General features: G+C 41.1%; 1 protein-coding gene across 1 annotated transcript; it reads left to right on the forward strand.

The window, feature by feature from the left end:
- The first annotated feature begins 2,056 nt into the window (after positions 1-2,056).
- Positions 2,057-22,326, forward strand: Rbm44 (RNA binding motif protein 44). The gene is made up of 15 exons (XM_021175001.2): positions 2,057-2,132; positions 4,097-5,583; positions 5,816-5,874; positions 7,242-7,412; positions 8,274-8,457; positions 8,537-8,559; positions 8,682-8,766; positions 14,025-14,139; positions 14,719-14,847; positions 16,542-16,621; positions 16,724-16,794; positions 18,479-18,764; positions 20,192-20,337; positions 20,455-20,594; positions 21,580-22,326. The coding sequence occupies exons 1-14, from the start codon at positions 2,060-2,062 to the stop codon at positions 20,576-20,578; spliced, it is 3,033 nt and encodes a 1,010-aa protein (XP_021030660.2). The 5' UTR covers positions 2,057-2,059; the 3' UTR covers positions 20,579-20,594; positions 21,580-22,326.
- The last annotated feature ends 493 nt before the right edge of the window (positions 22,327-22,819 follow it).

Here is a 22,819-nt window from a genome sequence, read left to right on the forward strand (position 1 = left end):
GAGAAAGCAGGCTGAGCAAGCCAGTAAGTAGCATCCCTCCTTGGCTTCTACATGAGCTCTGCTTCCAGATTCCTGCCCTATTTGAGTTCCTGTCCTGACTGCCTTTCATGATGAGCACCAATATGGAAATATAAGGCACATAAACTCTTTCCTCTCTGAGTTGCTTTGGTTATGGTGTTTCATCACAGCTATAGTAACCCTAAGACAACCATGTCTCCAGGCTCGATATCATTGTTAGCAGCCCAGCCAGCCACACCACAGGCTAAGCAACATTGATATACACCGTGCGGGAAGAACTTGTCCTCCAGTGCCCTTCTAAATCACAAGCAGACATATACTAAAGAGAAACTTTGTTTTGTAACAAACAGGTGAGCTTTTAGTCTATAGAAAACACAGGGCCACCAGTATATTTGCTTCTCATGAGAGAAAATTAGCCATAGAGAATTCAGTGGCTCTGTCGGGTACTGATGAAAGGAGTCTCTGAGGTATTTCTCAAGGAAATCCTGCTGGTTTCAGTGAGCATAGACCCTGCAGTACACCAAAATGCAACAGCAGCATGGCCATGAAGGCCATGAAATCTCAATGATCCAGAGCTACAGCATTTCCCAACCTCCTGTGTCACTCAGGCCACTCCATGGTGGACCATACTTCTCGCTCCAAAGTGGACAGCTCATAGTCAGGAGCAGTGGCAGCTTGGACTGACATTTTTACCAGTTCCTGTATTCTCTGAAAGAAAGGATTGTGAAAGGAGAGATACAATTAGTGTGAGATCTCTAGAATCAGTTTTGCTTGTGTGTGTGTGTGTGAGTGTGTGTGTAAGAGATAAACTGACAAAGAAGGACAATAGATGTGCATACAGACTACAGCACCGGTGAGGGGCAGAGGACAACTTGATGGAGTTGGTTCTCTCACCTTTATGCTAGTGGTATAATGCTCTGTGGCTCTAACTCAGACTGTCAGGTTTGCATGGCTGGTACCTTAGTAGCTGAGCCATTCTACTTGCCCTTTTGCGGGTGGGGGTGGGGGTGGTTAGTTGGCTGGTTTGGAGTTTGTTGTTGTTGGTTTGGTTTGGCTTGGCTTGATTTTTGAGACGTGGTTTCTCTTTGTAACCCTGGCTGTCCTGGAACTCTGTAGACCAGATTAGTCTAAAACTCAGAGATCTGCTTGCCTCTGTTTCCCAAGTGCTATGATTAAAGGTGTGGAGTGCTATCACTGCCCAGCTACTTTTTAGTTTTTTTAGACCCATCTCCATCTCTTCCTGTTTTCTTTTTTCTTCATTATATGCAAATGAAGTTTGCAGTAGGCCAAAGCCTTAGGCAGGCCTACAAATATCTCAATAAATATCCTACCTATGCTGCTTTGCTGCTTTGGGTGAAAAAAAAAAAAAAAGAAAGAAAGAAAGAAAGAAAAGAAAAGAAGAACCAGTTAAAAATATCAAACAAGACACTTTTTTTTTTTTTTAAATTTTGGCTTTGTCGCTTGCAGCAAACCATATAAAGCAGCTTTGTACGGTCTGAAGTGACTGTGATGCTCGTAGGTGCTGGAGATCTGAATGTAGATCCTCAGGCTTACAGATACTTAAGGCTTAAGATACTTCACCTTATATTGTACTGTAGAAATTTGAAAGAATATCTTATGTCTTACTTACATTTTTTATATAGCTATAAATTCATACTTCTAAATCAGTTATTCAAAATGGATAGAGATGTAGCTTAGTTAATAGTGTTTCTACAAAGCCCTGGATTTAATGCACAGTCCCCTATAAGTCAGATATACCTCTTGTTTCAGTTCTTGACAGTTAGGAGACAGTGGGTCAAAGAGTCAAGGTCATCCTTAGCCACATCGTGAACTTGAGGCCGGTTTGGGATATATTAGACTTTGTTCAAAAAAAATTAAAAAGTAAATAAAGGCTACTCAATGTTTTACTGTTTATTGGCTCTATGATACTAGAACCTTTGGTTGTAACTGCTGCTTTGCTTATTTCTAAGTTTTATAACTCCGTGCCAAGTATACTAATAGCTCAATGTTATACCTTTCGTAGAGCATACATCTTTGAACTATGCAAGCCACGGCAGCGTTAGAAACAGATTCTGATAAAAATTACCACAAAAATGGAGGACACTTCCAAAATGGTAAGGATGCACACCTGTTGATGAAGGGTGCATTTTGTAAACAAAGGTTTCCTTCAGGGTGGCTGTTTTAAAGCCTGGAACAGCAAGCTGGGACAACTCAGCAACAGTTTTAACTATTCTAATTCCCTCATGAGTGTTTGGTAGCTGTGGGCAAATTGCTTTTATTATGTAGTGGGAAGGGCAAAAGACACAAACCTTGTAAGTCTGTGGAAGACCAATTTGTTTAATCTTAAAATTGTAATATGATAATGATAGTATACAAAATTTTAAATGGCCAGGCATTGTTGGTGCACGCCTTTAGTCCCAGCAGTTGAGAGGCAGAGGCAGAGGCAGGCAGATTTCTGAGTTTGGGGCCAGCCTAGTCTACAGAATGAGTTCCAGGACAGCTAGGGCTACACAGAGAAACCCTGTCTCGAGCCCCCCCCCCCCCAAGAAAAACCAAAAAGTTTAAAATGAGGAATACATTAACTCACTTATATCATAAGCAAAACAAATCCTGTGTCCCCGATGCAACGTGTAATTAGTATTGACTGCAGCTTGCTGGGCATGTGCATGTAGATTTTCTTTATCTTAACTCCAGATTCCCTTTGCCTGCTCTGTACTCTTGCTTCCCCTCCCCTGTCTTACTTTCTACTTCCTCCTTTGTACCTGTTCTTCATGGCACTCCCTCTCTTTAGTGATAAATATTCCAGTTCAGATGCAGTGCCCAGTGAATCTTACTTTAAGCGGGTAGTGGTCAGTCAGTGGGTCATGAAATAAAGTGAGCTAAGTATGCTTTTTAGTAAAGTGAAATCGAAAATTCCAGAATTTATTGGAACAAGAGCAGTTACTATCCTCTAAGAGTTTTGTGTCACGTGTGCACACAAAGTGCCTGTTATTCAGTGCCCTCCCTAGCCTCTGTGCTCTTGGTCTACCTGCCATCACTTCCCATGCATCTTCCTCACAAGAAGTCTCTACAACTCAGTCTCAGTCACTACCCTTTGAAGGGGTTTGCCCTGGTTTTCCCTTCCTTTAGGATAAGAGCCAGATGTCTTAGCACCTTATAAAAGGCCTTGCCAGCTCCATATACTCCACTCAGACAGCTCTTCTACTCCTTGAAGGCTGGATTATAAATTCCTGCAAGGGCTGATGCAGTCACACAGCCAGCTGCACTAGCTGAAGTTTTCCCCAAACTCTGCCCCTCCTTTCTCCTCAGACTCACCTGTCCCATTAGCACAATGGTCAGTACTTCTCTTTTAACTGTGGTTAGTTTTTGTGTGCTTATGGCCTTAGGAAAGCCGTAAGTTGCAAGTATAGCCCAGAATCCTCTTGCCTTCATTTACACACTGCATGCAACTGACACCAGTAGATAGCCCATAATTTATTAAATGATTCTTTATTTTAAAGTTTATTAGGCAAAGCCACAAGCAAAGTGGCTGCCCTATAAAGAAAAGCTCTCTCACCACTGACAAGAGTTCAGGAGGAAGCTTTCTAGTGTGCCATCTTGGACAGCTATAACAAAACACCGTCAGCTAGAGGCTTAAGCAGATTATTTTCTCATAGTTCCAGGGCCGCAAGTGTGAGGTTCAGATACCAGGATGGTCAGAGCCTCCTGAGGAATCCCTTTCTAACTGGTAAATAATGTGTCTTATTGTGGTGTGGGACTTAACGGCAAAAGTGAAGCGCTCTGTTACCTTTTGAGGATTAATCCTATCCTGAGGGCCTGCCCTCATGGTCTCATCTAATCCTAAGTATCTCTAATGGCCCACCTTTAACAATCATCACAGTGGGCCTAGGGCTGTAGTGTGCTTGCTTGGAATGGGTTTTAGTTTGTTTAGTTGCTACAAGCCATGTTTGTGTTTGTCGTTGAGGATGTAGAAGTAGTCCAAGACTTGGAGAAGCTAGGACCAGACTCTGTCTAGTTTTTCCCAGTGTTCAGTGTCACAGTATTGTTAACATACTCTCTGGTTTACTGTTTTGAACAGATAAACTTTATAATCCTAAGAAAGAAAATATGTTCTTTTCCAATGGTTGCAACGAAGTTATTTTGACCTTCCCTGATGGTAAAGGGGACTCCTTGGCAACAGAAGAGCAAGCTAGTGACAAAGAGAACAGCAGTGTTGACCAGAGAGACTTATCAGAACTATCCTTTTCAGAAAATCAAGATTCTAACAGAGGGAATATTTTCTCCCAGTCAAGCGAGTTTGAAGACAGTATTAACTATGCTTTTTTGAATGAGACCTATTCTATCCATTATTCAGAATCAAAACTCAAGGATAAAAATATGTTGCATTTATATTCAGAATTACATCCCCAAGTGCACAAAAGAGTAGAGATGATTTTTGACACTTTAGGACCTCAAGATAATAATAGCATTGGATTGGGAAGGAGCGCCGAGGCTTCAGGTGCTGACTGTGGAGACGTGCAGAAGAGTGACATGGACGAAGACTCGCAGCAGGAGTACCACAGCGCAGAGCTGGAGTGCATAAGTGCATACTTATCGAAGGCAGTAAGCAGGTCCAGTCTAGATGTTAGTGAGTTGAAAACATCAAGCTATGACTTTAAATGCGGTGGCAATTTCAAAGATAATCGTGGTAAATCAGAGAGTGGTCCTAGCCCCTCTTTGGAGTCACTTAATGGTTTTGCACAAGAATGTTCACCCCAAGTCTCTACATCTCAAAGTTCTGATAAGTTACAAGAATATCATGAGCCAAAATATGAAAAATGTAAGGAACAAGAGGTTGATTTAACATCTCATAAAGCATTTGATGACATTTTACAGAGAAGCAGCTCTCCCTTAAACCACCAGAAAGTACCTGAAACTCAAGTGAATACTAAAGAAATGAAATCTCAAGCAACTGCAAGTAAAGACCTTTATGGAAATAGAATTTTCCAGAACAAAGCGTTACAGCGCCCTGAGAATGCTACCATGTTTCCCCAAGACCAAGCCCTTGAGACACACTTGAAGGCTAATGATGCTCACCAGCCATCTGGGCCTTGTGTTCTGGATGACTCGGTCATTTCTCTCTGTGGCTCTTCACAATACAAAAGCCTCCCTGAGCCAGGCCTTTTCTCTCCAGTCACAGATAATCAGGCAGAAGTAGAGGGCAGCTGCCTACACCATGTACAAGGCAGTGCCACAAATAAGGCATGCTCTCTGATGAAAGAAGTGTGTCTCACGTCAGTGCCAGATGCAGCAGCATGTGTAGCTGCAGTTCAGCAGACACTGCATGTGAGCAGCAGAGCGAACGCAAGCTCTTCCATAGTGTCTGCATCAAGCATCACAGAGACAAAGATGGTGAGGCAGAGTCAACCTGAGGAGTGGCAAAGTGACAAACGAAGTGTGGCCTGTAACACCGCCTGGTCGTGTGGGCAGCAGTGCAGAGACGCACAGAGAGCTCCCCCAGGGAGTGACTCAGGAAGGCCTCTCTCAACTGGCTGCTTAAAGCCTAGTGGGAACTCCCTGAATGAGGTAAAATCCATAGTATCAAACTTTTCATCTCCTCTACAGATTTTAAGTTGTGCAAATATGTATTGGGGACTCAGGGAGAGATGCTAACTCAAGGGGGTGGATGATGGATGCTACAGCTCTATCTTCTGCTGGCAGACATTGCCACAAAATTGTTTTGAAGATTTCACGTCTTGGAACTCCGTGTATAGTGTTCATTTTTTGTTATATATTTGTAATTTTATATTGTTTCTAGAATTCCTTGGAGTTAAGAAAAGTATTTGATACCACAGACAGACAGAAACACCCTAACAGGTAGGTCACACATGTATATGGAAAAGAAAAGCTCAAGATTGCTTTATTTTCTGTGTGGCATATTTAAACATGTAGCATTAAAGGGGCTTTAAGAAATTTTACGTTTTGGCCACTCTTTCTAGCATATAGATATGAGCAACACAGAATGTCAGCACTCACCAGGAAGAGCTGCAGTTCCTCTCTCCCACCCCTCCCTCATGCCTCATCTGGACGCACTGCCCTTCTTTCTTTTGAATAAATTAAACATAGATTATTATATAAGCTAGCACCTTCAGGAAAATGCCATACATTTGAAGAGATAACTAGCTACACAGTGAAGTATTTTTAAACCGTCATCATTGGTTTTATTTTGCATTTATTAGTAATCCAAAAGACAATTGGAGCCGTAAAGCAAGAGTGGAAGGAAAGAAAGCCACACTGCCATGCTCTGAAACCATGGGCCTGTTTTTCTCTTTGTCTTTCTAATGACTAGTCTGTATCTCAAAACTGTAAAATTAAATTTAAAAATTATTCTTCCAAAACAGCGGGATATAGGAACTGCTAGTTGAGGGAAATTCCAAAAACTCTTAATAACTCAAAAACTCTAGTGACTTGAACTTTAAAAAGAAAAGAAAGTTGAAATTGCATTTCTTTATGTGGAAATGCAGGTGTCTGTGGAGGTTGGAGGACAACTGGGAAGAGTTGATTCTCTCTCCACGGTGTGGGTCTCCGGTCCACAAGCATCTTCACCCACGGAGCCTTCTCACTGGGCTGCCGTGGGCTTGTAATAGAGCAAAATACTTGCTTACATGAATGACTCTCAATAACTACAAAAAATGTAGGTCCTGTCCATTTTCTATTAAATAACACATCTAACAATGGTTTGGACCTTAAATGCCTATGGCTATAAAAAGTTGGCCAGACCTGGACTGAGACTGAAAACAGATCCATCACCTTGGGATGAGCTAGGTCCCCACTGGGGATGGACCCGGCTTATGAGAGAAGTAACAGTGCAGAAGTGGGTTCCAGCTCTGAGAATATATGGAGCTGTTAGGCTTTGATCCTGATAACATGTTCCTATCATGTCCCCTTTTTAATAGGAATTGAATTAAACTTGACAGGGAAATGTAAGACATTTAAAATGTAGCTGGGTGGTGGTGATGCATGCCTTTGATCCTGGTGCTGAGGAGGTAGAGGCAGATAGATCTCTGAGTTTAAGGCCAGCCTGGTCTACAGACCAAGTTCCAGGACAGTCAAGGCTACACAGAGAAGCTCTGTCTTGAAACACTAAAAGAAAAAAAAAAAAGAAATTAAAATTCTGTTTCTAGAAAGAAGGTTGTCACTACTGTAAAAATGTTGACTCTAACATACTGTCTTTTACTTTAAAGGGCATTTCAGCTTTGTGAAGAGAAGGCTGTGCCATCCAAGTGCTGTGAGAAGACCACTGAGAGGGCCGTGAAGGCAGAGATGCACCTTCTGGATGTTTGCTACCAGATGTGCCATCGACACTGTCACCACATTTACAAACTTGTAATGGAAAGTAGAGCGGGACTCAATAGGTGTTCATCAATTTTAAATCTAGATTTTCTTAAAATTTATCACTGACTTTATTCTAGAAATTTTAACTTTTGAAAGACAGCTTCCTTAAAAGTAATAAGTTTAAAAAACTTATTTTGCTGAGTGTGGTTATGATTCTAGCACTTGAGAGGCAGAGGCAGGAGTATGACTAAGTTGGGGGCTAGCTTAGGCTAACCTAGTGAATAACAGGCCAGCCAGAGCTACATTTTAAGATCTGTTTCAAAAATCAAAAATAAAATACTATCTTAGTTAGGGTTATACTGCTGTGAACAGACACCATGACCAAGGCAACTCTTAAAAGGACATTTTAATTGGGGCTGGCTTACAGGTTCAAAGGTTCAAGTTTAGTACATTATCATCAAGGTGGGAACATGGCAGCATCCAGGTAGGCATGGTGCAGGAGGAGCAGGCTGCTAGCAGAATACTGGCTTCTAGGCAGTTAGGATAAGGGTCTTAAAGCCCACACCCATAGTGACACTCCTCTTCCAACAGGGCCACACTTTCTAATTGTGACACTCCCTGGGTCGAGCATATACAAACCATCACAAATACAAATGTCACAGTGAATAGTGGTTTATGTAATTAATCCAGTAAAATGCATGTGCTTACTACCTGAGTAAGGTAAAGTTAGTTGGGGTTTCTTCGTGGGCTTCTGCCACATTCTTTCTGGCGTACGTGTTGTGGTTGCTGATACTGACCCTAGAAAATGTATCTACTGTGCTTCACTTAACAGGTAAAGTCTAGGATCTGGTAGAGCAGAACTGAATGTATGATTCCATGTTAGTGTTAGGGGAGTGACTTGAGCCTGAGTAATGTAGTTCTGTGAACTTAACTTTGAACAGGAATTTACAAACTGATTCTGCTAAGAAGGAGTTAGGCGCAGCACTGCTGTCTGTCCTGGAAGACTTGAAACTTAGATACATAAACTTGAAAGGAAAAGTCCACAAGGGCATACCTCTGGAAGAGCTGCCTCCGCTGTCGGTGGAGTCCAAACTCTTATCTGCCTTCTCCGATTTTGTTTCCAGGGTACGTATGTGTTCTAGAATGAAACTGTTACTTCATTCTGACAGAAAATATACTAAATCTGGTTTTCCCTTGTTTTCAGCTAATGAAAGAAGAAGCATGCAGGTGATTATAGTTTATCTAATGTAGAACTTCCCTGCTCTTAAAAACTACGTAAGCCATATATGTAAATTCTCTTTTCTTTCTGAGAGCATGGATAAGTTCTCTAAGAATGTTTATTTATTCAGCCTTTCAGGAGCAAATTCTGAGCTGGATAATCAGAGCCTACCTGATGTTGATGTTTCTCCAGGCCTACTAAAAACATTGTCCCAAGTAAGAATTTGGAGAGGGAGACCTGGGTGCTTGTGGAGAACATGCATGTGGAGGGCAGAGCTCGGCCTTGGGTGTGGGTCTTCCGGAGCCACCCACATGTGCATGTGTGGGGGCAGGGTGAGAGGACACTTGTCGCAGCAGACCTGCTTTAGGGCTGGTATGTGGATGTCAGAAGACAACCTCTAGTGTCAGTCCTCACCCTCCCTCTTGAGACTGGGTCTCTGGCTCCTATGTGGTGTGTCAGCCTAGTTGACCTGCAGACTTTCAGGCAGCTCTCTGGTCTCCACCTTCTGTTTTGCAGTAGGAGATCTGGGATGACAGACCTACACTATCTTGCCTGGCTTTTATATGGTTTTGGTCATCCGAAGATGATCTCAGGGCTGGGACTACAGATGTGCCACATGCCCAGGCTTTCTATATAAGTAGAAGCACAATCAACCTCGGGCCTCATGATTACATAGCAAGCAACCCAGCTAAGCTCTCGTCCATAATCTCATCTCTGAAATCTATCTTGATAGCCTCTGTGTAAGCAGGAACTCTCAGAAGCCCTGGCTGGCACCCTCCTTCCCACTCCGCTGACTTGCTCTTTGAACTCCCATTTGAGGAATGAGTCTGAGCAGAAGGAGTGGGTGCTATACTTAGGGCCAGCCTTGGTCAGGCCGTGGTCATCAGTGTGGCGAGGAAGGTAATGTGTAATTCATCATAAAATGGGAGACCCAAGGGGAAAGGAATGGAAACTTTTTTTTTCTTTTTTTTTCCCCCTTTTTTTTATTGGATATTTTCTTTATTTACATTTCAAATTTTATCCCCTTTCCTCATTTCCCCTCCAAAAATCCCCTATCCCATCCCTCTTTCCCCCCTTTCACTAACCCACCCACTCCTGCTTCCCTGTCCTGGCATTCCCCTACACTGGCACATTGAGCCTTCACAAGGCCAAGGGCCTCTCCTCCCATTGATGTCCCACAAGGCCATCCTCTGCTACATATGCGGCTGAAGGCTTGAGTCCCTCCTTGTGTGCTCTTTGGTTGGTGATTTAGTCCCAGGGAGCTCTGGGGGTACTGGTTGGTTCTTATCTTAGTTCCTCCTATAGGGCTGCAAACCCCTTCAGCTCCTTGTGTCCTTTCTCTAGCTCCTCCATTGGGGACCCTGTGCTCAGTCCCATGAATGCCTGTGAGCCTCCGTTTCTGTATTTGTCAGGCACGGGTAGAGCCTCTCAGGAGACAGCTATATCAGGCTCCTGTCAGCAAGCACTTGTTGGTTTCCACAATAGAATCTGGGTTTGGTGACTGTATATGGGATGGATCCCCAGGTGGGACAGTCCTGAATGACCTTTCCTTCAGTTTCTGCTCCAAATTTCATCTCTGTATCTCCTCCCATGGGTATTTTGATCCCCCTTCTAAGAAGGACTGAAGTATCCACACTGTGGTCTGCCTTCTTCTTGAGCTTCATGTGGTCTGTGAATTGTATCTTGGGTATTCCAAACTTCTGGGCTAATATCCACTTATCAGTGAGTGCATACCATATGTGTTCTTTTGTGATTGGGTTACCTCACTCAGGATGATATTTTCTAGGTCCATCCGTTTGCCTAAGAACTTAATGAGTTCATCATTTTAATAGCTAAGTAGTACTCCATTGTGTAAATGTACCACATTTTCTATATCCATTCCTCTGTTGAAGGACATCTGGGTTCTTTCCAACTTCTGGCTATTATAAATATGGCTGCTATAAACATTGTGGAGCATGTGTCCTTATTACATGTTGGAGCATCTTCTGGATATATGCCTAGGAGTGGTATAGCTGGATCCTCAGGTAATACTATGTCCAGTTTTCTGAGGAACTGCCAAACTGATTTCCAGAGTGGTTGTACCAGCTTACAATCCCGCCAGCAATGGAGGAGTGTCCCTCTTTCTCCACATCCTCACCAGCATCTGCTGACACCTGAGTTTTTTATCTTAGCCCTTCTGACTGGTGTGAGGTGAAATCTCAGGGTTGTTTTGATTTGCATTTCCCTGATGACTAAGGATGTTGAACATTTCTTTAGGTGCTTCTCAGCCATTCAGTATTCCTCAGTTGAGAATTCTTTGTTTAGCTCTGTACCCCATTTAATTTTAATTTGGTTCTCTGGAGTCTACCGTCTTGAGTTCTTCGTATATATTGGGTATTAGCCCTCTATCAGATACAGGGTTGCTAAAGATCCTCTCCCAATCTGTTGGTTGCCGTTTTGTCCTATTGACAGTGTCCTTTGCCTTACAGAAGCTTTGCAATTTTATGAGGTCCCATTTGTCAATTCTTGATCTTAGAGTATAAGCTATTGGTGTTCTGTTCAGGAATTTTCCCCTGTGCCCATGTGCTTGAGGCTTTTCTCCACTTTCTTTTCTATTAGTTTCAGTGTATCTGGTTTTATGTGGAGGTCCTTGATCCACTTGGACTTGAGCTTTGTACAAGGAGATAACAATGGATTGATTTGCATTCTTCTACCTGCTAACCAGTTGAGCCAGCACTATTTGTTGAAAATGCTGTCTTTTTTCTACTGGATGGTTTTAGTTCCTTTGTCAAAGATCAAGTGACCAGAGGTGTGTGGGTTCAGTTCTGGGTCTTCAATTCTATTCCACTGATCTACCTGCCTGTCACTGTACCAGTACCATGCAGTTTTTATCACAATTGCTCTATAGTAAAGCTTGAGGTCAGGGATGGTGATTCCACCAGAGGTTCTTTTATTGTTGAGAATAGTTTTCACTATCCTGGGTTTTTTGTTAGTCCAAATGAATTTGCAAATTGCTCTTTCTAACTCTATAAAGAATTGATTTGGAATTTTGATGGGGATTGCATTGAATCCGTAGATTGCTTTTGACAAGATGGTCATTTTTATTAATCCTGCCAATCCATGAGCATGGGAGATCTTTCCATCTTCTGAGATCTTCTTTGATTTCTTGAAGATCTTGTCATACAGATCTTTCACTTCCTTAGTTAGAGTCACACCAAGGTATTTTACATTATTTGTGACAATTGTGAAAGGTGTTGTTTCCCTAATTTCTTTCTCAGCTTGTTTATCCTTTGAGTAGAGGAAGGCCACTGATTTGTTTGAGTTAATTTTATATCCAACAACTTTGTTGAAGTTGTTTATCAGGTTTAAGAGTTCTCTGGTGGAATTTTTTGGGTCACTTATATATACTATCATATCATCTGCAAATAGTGATATTTTGACCTCTTCCTTTTCAATTTCTATCCCTTTGACTTCCTTTTATTGTCTAATTGCTCTGGCTAGGACTTGGAGTACTATATTAAACAGGTAGGGAAAGAGTGGACAGCTTCTGTGGCCTGTGTGCTCCTGGCTGGTCCTGTCTTAGACAGTCACTGGAGAGAAAAATCAGGAATGGTAACTTACAGCTCACCAGTACATACACCCAGGCTGTCCAGGCAAGCCATGATGTAGTGCTAATATCATTGTGAACTGGAGGGTCACACTGCTGGGTTTTTGTGAGGTAAAGTAGTATTTCTTTTATTTTGGGCAAAGAAAATGTTCATTCTTCCCTTAGGAAATATGTCTTGGGCTCTTTTAGTCTGGCCCATACCCCAGGGAAATATTTGTCATTTGACAAACAGGAAAGTGGTTAATTATTATGAGCACATTTTGGGCCAGGCATGCCCATAATCTCAGCACTCAGGAGCAGGTGGCAGTAGGATTGCAAATTTAAGGCCAGTGTAGTCATGGTCCATGCTGAGACACTGACTGAATCATCGAGAAATGAGTAGCAGAGAACACACTGAAAGCTGTGGAGGTCCACAGAAACCAAAGTTTCTCTTACCCAGTAAGATGGCAGCCAGTCCCGCTTCTCTGACTGAAGTTTGGAATGAAAGTAAAATACTTCAAATAGTTGCTTTCTACCAAGAGAGTATACAAACAGATGATACTGAAAGAGCATCCCACTGAAAACTCTTCTTTAAGAAGAAATAATAGAGCTGGGCGGTGCTGGCGCACACCTTTAATCCCAGCACTCGGGAGGCAGAGGCAGGCAGATTTCTGAGTTCGAGGCCAGCCTGGTCTACAAAGTGAGTTCCAGGACAGCCAGGACTACACAGAGAAACCCTGTCTCAAAAAAAAAAAAAAAAAAAAAAACCAAACAAACAAACAAAAAAAGAAATAATAGAGTTAAAGCTAAATTTTATATGCTCAGATTTGTCGTGAATTTTTACAATAATTTAGCCATCTAGCAGTCTGTGCTGTTATCCTGATGGCCATGTAGCTGTAGAACAGCCTGCTGACTCAGGGGAAAAAGCCTAAAATACAAGGAGTGTTGCTGGGGATACAGTTCTTGAGAGCTCTTGTCTAGCATGCATAAGGCTCCATCCCTAGTACTAAAAAAAAATCTTTTAAGCAATAAGTTTAAAATGCAGTATAATCCAGTTTTATAGTCTTTAGTTTTGGATATAAAGCAATATAGTTCCCTTTCCATTTTGTACTTATTGTGTGTAGGTGTGTATGTATGTCCCAGGGCACATATTCAGGTCAGGAGACACTTCTAGGAGTCAGTCATTTCCTCTTCCCACCTGTGGGTCCTAAAGATCAAACTCAGGTTGTCACCCTTAGTGGCCAGCACTCTTACCCCATGAGCCAGCTCGCCAGCCCTGAAGTTCTATGATGCCTGTAAGAGTAAATTAATTGCTTGTTTTTAAAGATGGTATGCTAGTCAGGTACGGTCTTAACAGTTTAGCATAGTGACATGTCACCTTCGATGTTACTTTGTGATTTTTGTTTGTGTGTGGTGGGGGTTGGGATTTGGATTAGGTTTTTGGTTTTAGGGCTTTTTGTTTTGTCTTGTTTTGTGGTATTAGAATCAAATGTAATCCCTCACATATTCTAAGTACATACCACCCTTGAGGTACGCCCTAGCTCATAAGTGGTCTCCTTTTCAGTAAACTTAAATGTAGAGAACAACTCAGGTCTACATAGAGGGTTTTTATTTCCAATAGATAAAAACATATACTCTGAAATGTTTAAAAGTTACTATCTCAAAAATCATGAATAACAGTTGTACTTATACCATCACTATAAACAGAATTAAAACCCAAATTCATACTTATGTAAACCAACAAGCTATTCTGAGTATTTTTACTACAAAGTCAGAGGATAATGATTTTCTTTGTCATAGCCCTCATTATTCGGAGGGCAGAATAATACATGTGAAAAATGCCTGCCTCAAGTAGAATGCAGTGATGGTTAGTCCTCATCTTTGTTTCTGTTTTTATTTAATCTTCAGATGTCTTTTATACCTGACAATAGTCATCCTAAGCAAGATGAATCACCCATGAACAATGTTTGTAAAAATGGTGATACAGACATAGACTTTAATCGCCTGAAGCTCAATGACAAAGGTAAGGATGGATGGACATGTATTTTCATATATTATTGTTAGTTAGTATGTCTATATCCATTTATTTATATGTGGATATAGATATAGATATTGTTTGTGTGACTTCCAGAAAAGAATGTTTCGAGCATGTTGATGCACACCTTTAATCCCTGCACTCAGGATGCAAAGGCAGGCGCTCTGAGTTCAAGGCTGGCCTGATCCATATAGTGAGTTCCAGGACAAGAGCTACATATGACAAAAAATAAAAATAAAATAAAAACAGAAATGCAGTGTGTTTACTGGGTTTGTCATGTCCAAATATTTCATCCATAAAGAGTAACTCCCAAAAGTCAGAGAGGGACACTTTTGATACACCGGGCATCAGTGTTCAGTTAAGGAAATTGGGGACTGGAAACCTTAGACTAAAAGAGCTTTGTACTCAGTGCCTTCGACAAGACCAGGTCAGAGACCTGGCTCGCTGTTCCACGTGCCCATCTCTAGGTCACACATAAAGGTTACCCTTGTCTTGGCAGATGTGTTTATAGATGTGTTCTGAGAGGTAGACACGCACAGTTTATGGTTCCTTGTGCTTATGCCTTAGAGTGTAAAACTGTCCAGGAAGCAAGTGAAAACTGGTTTGATGCCACAGAGAGGCTGATTGGAGCTGACTTCTCAGAAACTCAAGAAAACACAGCAGAATATGAGGAATGGGAGCCAAAGAATCCATTAGGTTTGTAAGGCTGTACAGAAAAATTATAACCTAGTTTACCTGAAAATGATGGTTACTTTGTCTATGTTCTTTTGGGGGATGAATGGGCTATAAAAGTATTTTGTTCCTCTTTGTACTTTTATTCCTTTTGTATTCCTTATTCTTAAAAAGTGAGAAAATTGGCCATTTGGAGGTGAGAGTTTTAAAGAACAAGTAGTTATTAAGTCTTCATTTCTTCAGACACAGTGCTCAGCCCACAGGATTGAGCAGTTTTACTGGACTGTGAAAGGAAAAGAGATGGTAGGAGCTGTTTCTGCAACGCAGTCACTGCTCTGTCGGCATCTAAACTGTGAAGAGAGAGCTTCACTGTTCTCTCCCCAGGACACACACATTACTCTCCAGATAGGTAAACAGATTAGCAAATGAAAGAAGGAGGCAAGGTATGAATAGTGATGAGGGACTGTGCCTGGATCCAACACTACCTCTTAATAGATGAGGGACTGAAACTGCCCAGGCCTTTGTACATGTCCTCCTCTGTAAGACAGAAATAACAGTTGTAGCCCCATTTAATTTTCATAGCCATTTCAAGAAACTAAGCTACTTTTACAACTGAGAAGAACTGGAATTCATAGGTCTTCCATTATTGCATAAGAATTATGAAAGGTAGAAACTAAGGAGTCTTTAGACAGTATGTGTCCACTGTCTGTGTCCTGGGTGAGGGCTTTTAGGGTGGGAACTTACTTCACATCCAGTCTCCTCACACTGAAAACCAGGAAAATAGAGCATATACATTTTGCATAATTTTGTCAAATAGGAAGAAACTAAGTCCTAGCTTAATGCTACCTAAAATCAAGTGTTTTGCTTCCCATTTTCTTGTTATATATCCTCCCATAGTAACAAGGTCTCCGCCTGCCATTGCTCATGTCTAATACAAAAGTTTCCTTGCTGTGCTTAGTTTACAGGCCATACTCTGGCCATATGACACCGGGCACTGAAACCTCGTGCGCATCCCTGTTCTAAGCTCTTCTTTGAAGCAGAGAGAAATGCTTTGGGTTTCATTGCATGTGGTAAACTCTCAAGCTCCAAGGGACTGGATACCGAGTAACTCAACCTCTTTATTTTAGGGTGGCATGCATAAGATGCAGAAATTGTAAGCCTCTTGACTTCAGTCTCTGGTGCTTGGTTTTTCTATTTGGGATTATGTTTTCATTTTAAAAGGTTACATTATGTAGTCCAGGCTAGCCTTGAACTTACGATCCTCATGCCAGTTTTCTCAACACTGGGATTACAGATGTGTACCAACAGGGTTAGTGTGATGCTGATATCTTCTAACTTCATGATTTCTAATGTATTTATTTTGTGGGCATGTGTGTGATGTGCCCGTGTGCCATGGCATGCTTTTGGAGGCCAGACGACAGCTTGACAGTCCATTTTCTCCTTCCACTGTTCAAGTCCTAAAGATTGGACTCAAGTTGGCAGCAAGTGCATCTACCCACCATGAAGACTAATAATGACTTGAGTCTTACTCCCATGCTCCATCTGGGATGGAGAGGACCGGCTCCTATGAGTTGCCCATTGTCTTCTGCACGTAAAACCCACACACACTCAGTACAAACACACAAATCAATAAGCTTTGTAATTGGAAATAAAATGAAATATGTAACATTGTTGCCGTCACTGTGGGCATTTCTGTGATTTTTTTTTTCTGTAATCAGAATTGAAGAATAGTGAACTGCATGGAAGAGGTCAGGGCTTTTTGATACACGTCGGTGGTCTTTGCCCTTCTGTGTCTGAGGTATGCCCAGAAGGTCTGTGGGAGGCTTCACTTTCAAATTTGTAAATTATTGTGATTTTTTTTCAACCTTTTACAAATTTTATTTTATTTTTCTTCTTTTAGGCTGATTTAAGGTCTCATTTCCAGAAATATCAAGTTTCTGAAATTTCAATTTATGATTCTACTAATTACAGGTATGTTACCCAAATTCAGTAGGTGTGCATTACTATATATCTGCTGTGCAACAGATACAGTAAGCAGGAGCCACTCCACTGGGGAGGGGTGTACCCAGACTAACAGATCGTGGCGGGACCTCTGCAGTGGTCCTCTCTTCAGAGACTTGGTTATGTCACTGCTGATCCTGTTTTCAGAATCCTGGGTCCTGAGATTACAGCATGCAGTGTCACACATGGCCTCCATGGTGATTAGTAGAGTTAACTGATCTTTGTATATTTTTCTGACTATACAGAATTCCATAGCAGAAGCAGAGTACATTAAGTAGAAGATGTACTCTAGAAATGGGACTGGCTCAACCCCAGCTCCTTCAGTAATTAGAATTAATCTGACTGCATTCCTTGACCTCTTAGTCTTTGCTTCTCTGTAAAATGAGGGTAAGGATAATAACCATTGTTGTCACACCAACAGTAAAGACAGAGGTGGCTCGAAAAGCACCACTGATTAGTGCTGACCTTAGTTACTTCGGCATTTTCTACTTCTGCTTTATAGTTTGGGGTAGGTGGCTGCATTGCCTGTCTATGGTGTCATAGAGACAGACAGACAGACAGACACACACACACACACATACAGAGAGAGAGAGAGAGAGAGAGAGAGAGATGCTACTTTGACATTTATAGACTGTGCAGAATCCAGTTAACAATGATAATTACTTCATGGATGCACTATGCTGTTCTGTCATAAAATGATAGCTATTGATTTCAGAGAGCAAGACATTAAGAGGGAATTGCTTGTAGTTTGGGTTTTAAATTTGTAAAAATAGGCACTAATTTTTGAAATTGTAGTCACATAGATTGTATATGGCACATTGATAGGATGTTAATGTATTTTTCTCAGGTTAAACTAGGGTTGAGTCCCTTAGGAGTATAATCCTTCATGTCTTTTTTTTTTTTTTAATCTTACCTGAACCCTTAAAAAATGTGATGCTTTTTTCTTCTTTAAAATATTTATTCTGTGAATAAATTTAGAAAATGCACTTAAATACAAAAATATAAGGATATTTTAACACTAGAGCTATTGGCTTAACAGGGATTATTCTGGCCCAGCTTTTCAATTACATGATCAAATTCTGATTAGATTATCTTAACTTTTATCTACATGTTTTCTCACTACTGACTATAAATGTGTTTTCTTATATTTTGCTAAATATTTTCAAATTTTGTCTTTAACATTGAAGCCTTTGAGCCTCCTAGAGTTTATATTTGTGCATAAAAATTGACTTTAAATTTTAGAATGTATAGCCACTTGGCCCTAAGCCTCAAAACTGTGTGTGTTTGCAATTTAAAACATTAAATTTTAAAGTAATAATGCATAATTATTACAAGTTGTCCTATTTCCCCTTTGATTTGTTCTGTATTCAGTTATCCTGAATAACACTTATTTGTTGGTGCACACCTTGAGAGGCAGAGGCAGGTGAATCACTGAGTTCAAGACCAGCCTGGTCTACTTAGCAAGTTCAAAGAACTAAAGAGACCCTGTCTCAAAAAATCAAAAACAACAACAAACAACACCTACATATCCCAAGCAAGTTTAAAACCCTCTGAAGAGCAGCTAGCTGGCCTTGTGAAAGCTATCTTAGTGTTTAGAAGAGGAGCTGAACTTGCTCATTAACAAAGAACCTGCTTCTCTGCCCTCATGCTTTAGATACGCATTTCTTGCTTTTGCAAAAAACAGTAATGCAAAGATGGCTGTGAAGGAAATGAATGGAGTCAAAATCAATGGAAAATCTGTGACCATGCAGCTTGTGAAAATCCCTGGAGAGTACACACCACCACCTCTTTCCACAACTGGGAATAGCACTAGTATGAATCATTTGGAGAAAAATACCAACAAAGATGCCACCTCTGCCTCTTCTACTTGTAGACTGCCCAGAGCTAAGTCAAGGCAGCTGGAATCTGAGCAAGACAGTGAGTTTTCTTCCTTGGACCAGGTTAGTGTTCCTCATGGATGAGCAGTGGTCGTGGGTGTGCCACACTGCTGGAATGCCGTGGTAACAAGCTGTGCTTGTGCTGGCACAAAGGTCAGGAAGGCCGTTCTTGCTGGGTTTCCTGCCATCTCCCATAGTCCTTGTCTCTTTACTCTTGAAAAGTACCACTATAGAAGTTATTCATTCATCAATGTATGTGTGTATATAGACTATATGTGTGTGTGTGTGTATGTATATTGTGTATGTGTGTATGTATGTATATATGTATATCATTTTCTTTTGTTGTTTGTTTTTGAGACATGGTTTTCTTGTGTAACCTTGGCTGCCCAGGAACTCACTCTGTAGACCAGGCTGGCCTCAAATCAGCCTGTCTCTGCCTCCCAGGTGCTGGGAGTAAAGGTGTGCACCACCACCACCCTGCTTTATAGATAGATAGATAGATAGATAGATAGATAGATAGATAGCCCTCATCGTCACCCCACTGCAGTTCTAAATACTTCCTGATACGTGACAGTTTTACTCAACAGAATGTCTGCTGTCCAGTGGGCAGTCCATTATTTTTTTACATGCAGTAAAATTCCCTCTTGGTGTTCATGAGCAGACACAGGCCCTTACACTAAAGTGAGAGAACAGCACCCACACGTCCAAACCACTCTCTTGTGTGATGCTTGATGTGTGTCCACTGTCCTCCACCCAGCCCTCCTGATCCTGTCATCTGTCTCCTGTCTCCTAGATGCTGTTGCTGAGTTTCCATTTACACCTTTCTCTGCTAGTAGGCACCCCAGCCCTTCCTAACCCCACAGGACTTCATTTGCATCCCTTTGAACTTAGCCATTACTTGTCCTGTGTTTTCATCACCAAGCTTCTCTGTGAAGTGGCTTATATTCATTGTCTTCATTGATCATCCTGTAGTCTGACTTCATTCTCTAAAAGGTCGCTTTATCTGTTGGGTAGGAAAGGAGGAAATGAGATATATGGGGATCTGAGCTGGCGCTTTGGGAACCACGATTCTCCCGCTACACTACACATGGACATTGCTGCTGCGTTTGGCAGCTCCCCCTCTGTTTCTTCACCGAGGTTTTCTGTGCTCAGTTTTGCATTTCTGCACTTCACATGACTCTAGCTGTAGCCCTTTCAGTCAGGCTCTGTGGTTATTTAATGGAACTTGTTTACTCTTATGTTCTAGTTCCATAGGCAGGAAGCTGGCTTGGCCTGACCTGTGAGCCCAGTGCTCCGTAGTCTGAGAGAACCTTCTCTGGTCCTGTCAGCTGTGGGCATTAGGGTTGGTGGAGGACAGTGTAAAGACAGCAGCTGCAGGCTCTGGCTGCGAGTGTATAAAGAAGCTCCTGCTGTTTAGTTCCCTCACCTCGCGGGGGGTTTCTTATGCTCTTCTTTGGCTCATATTTTCAACATTTATCTCATTTATCTAGGGTATCAAGAAAAATTCTAACCAGATGAAATCTGGTCAGTTATTACCTGAGACACCTTTTCAGTTCATACCCCCAAATACATTGAACCTTCGTAGTTTCACCAAGATCATGAAGAGACTGGCTGAACTGCATCCAGACATCAGCAGGTACTTACTAAAGTGGAACTGGATGATATACTTGTATATAAAATGTAGTGTTCGGAACTTCTGACACACGATTGTTTTAGAAGCAGAATTGCTTATGTCTGTGTTTCTCTTGGATAGAGACCACATTATAAAGGCTCTTCAGGAAGTGAGGATAAATCACAAAGGTTTTCTGAATGGTTTGTCCATCAATACCATTGTAAAAATGGCGTCATCTTTTCTGAGAAACTCTGCTCTGAAATAAATGAAGGAATACAGAGGTAATGTCATCATATGCTTTTATACTTCAGTATTAAAGATTTTTGTTCCTTATATAAAATAGTTGATCTTAAGTTGAAATGGTAATACAATAGGAAAATATTCCATTTTAAAACAAGTATGCCATGATAACTGTTAATTTAAAACCAGTATCTACAAGAGGGAAAGGTTGCCTTGACTTCTATTTTCTGCTAGTATAGTGCCTCATGGTAGAGGTGACATGGCAGAAAGGCTCCATGGTGACAGGTGTGTGTAGATAAGTTCCTTACATGACAGCCAGACCATGAAGCAGAGAAGCAAACACTAAGACCCAGCCTGCATCCTTCAAAGGCCTATCCCACCCCCAATTACCCACTTTAGCTAGTCAGCAGCTAGGAATTCAGAGACCCTTCTAGACAGCACTGCTCCTAGGCACGTGGGGTCTTGTGAACTCAACAAGGATATTTTCAAATGAGTGCAAACCGTACAAAGAGAAACACGGACTAGAAAGTCCCTGGTGGGCTGTGCTCAGACCCATGCTGAGTACCTCACAGTGATGCAGTCTAGCAGCTGGCTCCCTGGACTCTACTCAGAACTGCAGCAACTTCACTGCTGTGATGGCCATTGGTATGTGTCAGCTGCCAGCCTGTTTCTGCTACTGACTTAGTAATGCAGTTAGTGTTAGGATTCATCAATGTATAGATTTTAAATGAATGATATGCTGGGCAGTAGTGGTGTTATGCCTTTCACCCCAGCACTTGGGAGGCAAAGGCAGGCAAATCTCTGTGACTTTGAGGCCAGACTGGTCTACAGAGTGAATTCTAGGATAGCCAGGGCTAAATAATGAGATCTTGTCTTGGGGGGAAAAAAGGAATACATATATAATATACCGAGTAAGTTATGAAATGATTAGCATAGTAATAAAGAATATTGCTAGCTAAGTTTTTCTGGACTATGGTATTTGGCATAATTTTATTGTTGATTTTTCTCCTGTTCTTGATCCTATAGAAAATCTTTGGAAAGTATGAGAACCCTTCATCAGAGGAAGTTCTACAGCAATTTAGAAAAAGCTGAGGGTAATACAATCAGACAGCTCTGTAATTGGACCTAACCCTTTAAGTATTCTGATAGTGCTCCTTTAAAATCTGATGACAACAGATAGATATGTAGTATTAAAATCTATATGTATGTTTTATGTTTATAAACTTCATTTCAAAATTATTACTCAAGACTTCAAGCTGTATTTTGGATAAAAAAAAATGTGGTCATGTCCATTTGTAAATCATCATTAATAAGTTCATTTGAAAAATATTGTTCAGAAAAAGTTTATTGCCACTGTTTCAAAGTGCATTCACATGTAAAAATTATGTGAAATATTTACACAATTCTTATGTGAAAAATGGGATTTTTATGTAGCTAGTTTCAGCTTTTCAGACGTAGATTGGAGTACGGGGTTCAGATAAGCTGAGTGTAGTGTGCACAGAGGTGCTGCAGTGTGAGAGGTTCTGGCCTGGGGTTTGCTATGTTCTGTTGTACTAGAGTATAAACTGAATGTGCTGCTCTGTCTCACGGCAGTATCGAATGGAAGCTTAGCACCGCCTCCCTTTCTAATAGTAACTAACACACTGCTTAAAGCCTCATTTGTACTTTTCAGATGTTTAAATTGTTTCTACCCAGTGCTTCATTGTTGTTGCTTGGTTAAAAATTACCCATTAAGCATTTCTGTTTGATGCCTTTGTGTTTAATAAAGGTGGTTAGCTCCTCTCTCACTCCAGCGCTTTCTGTAAGTGGGCATTCCCAGATGTAAGCCACCTGCCAGTCTTTATATGAATACATAAAGATGATAACTACTGGCTATCTGCCAAGAGCTAGATTCCCCAGGGCGTGTATACCTAAACTCAAAAGTAATTGTTTTGGTCTACACATCAATTTAGTAAAATTATAAAATCCTGGAGATTTCCCTACAAATAAAATCACTTAACACTTTATTAAAAGGCTACATTGACAATTGACCCAGAATAGCCTTGTAATACAAACTAGACATTATCTTTAATGTATTTGGAGAGATTAGCAAACCTGTAGTCATTTGTTTCTCAACCAAATACCTGATATATATGCTTTTACATATAGACAAAATTACTGAATTTCATTTGGAAAAAATATAGAAAGGCCATTTCAAGTAATGTTCGGGAGTTTTGAGTTAGCAAGTCCTTTTTTTTTCTTTCTTTCTTTTTTTTTTTTTGGCGGG

Source organism: Mus caroli, unplaced genomic scaffold (assembly GCF_978045245.1).
Source record: "Mus caroli unplaced genomic scaffold, Mus_caroli_1 scaffold_1, whole genome shotgun sequence".
In the NCBI taxonomy this organism is placed as follows: domain Eukaryota; kingdom Metazoa; phylum Chordata; class Mammalia; order Rodentia; family Muridae; genus Mus; species Mus caroli.

What these genes read in the sequence shown, in the direction of transcription:
- Rbm44 (XM_021175001.2), top strand. Translation starts at nt 2,060, where the DNA reads ATGCAAGCCACGGCAGCGTTAGAAACAGATTCTGATAAAAATTACCAC. An exon ending in TGGAGGACACTTCCAAAATG is followed by an intron (nt 2,133 to 4,096) that starts GTAAGGATGCAC and finishes TGTTTTGAACAG; the next exon opens with ATAAACTTTATAATCCTAAG. An exon ending in CCTGAAGCTCAATGACAAAG is followed by an intron (nt 14,140 to 14,718) that starts GTAAGGATGGAT and finishes CTTATGCCTTAG; the next exon opens with AGTGTAAAACTGTCCAGGAA.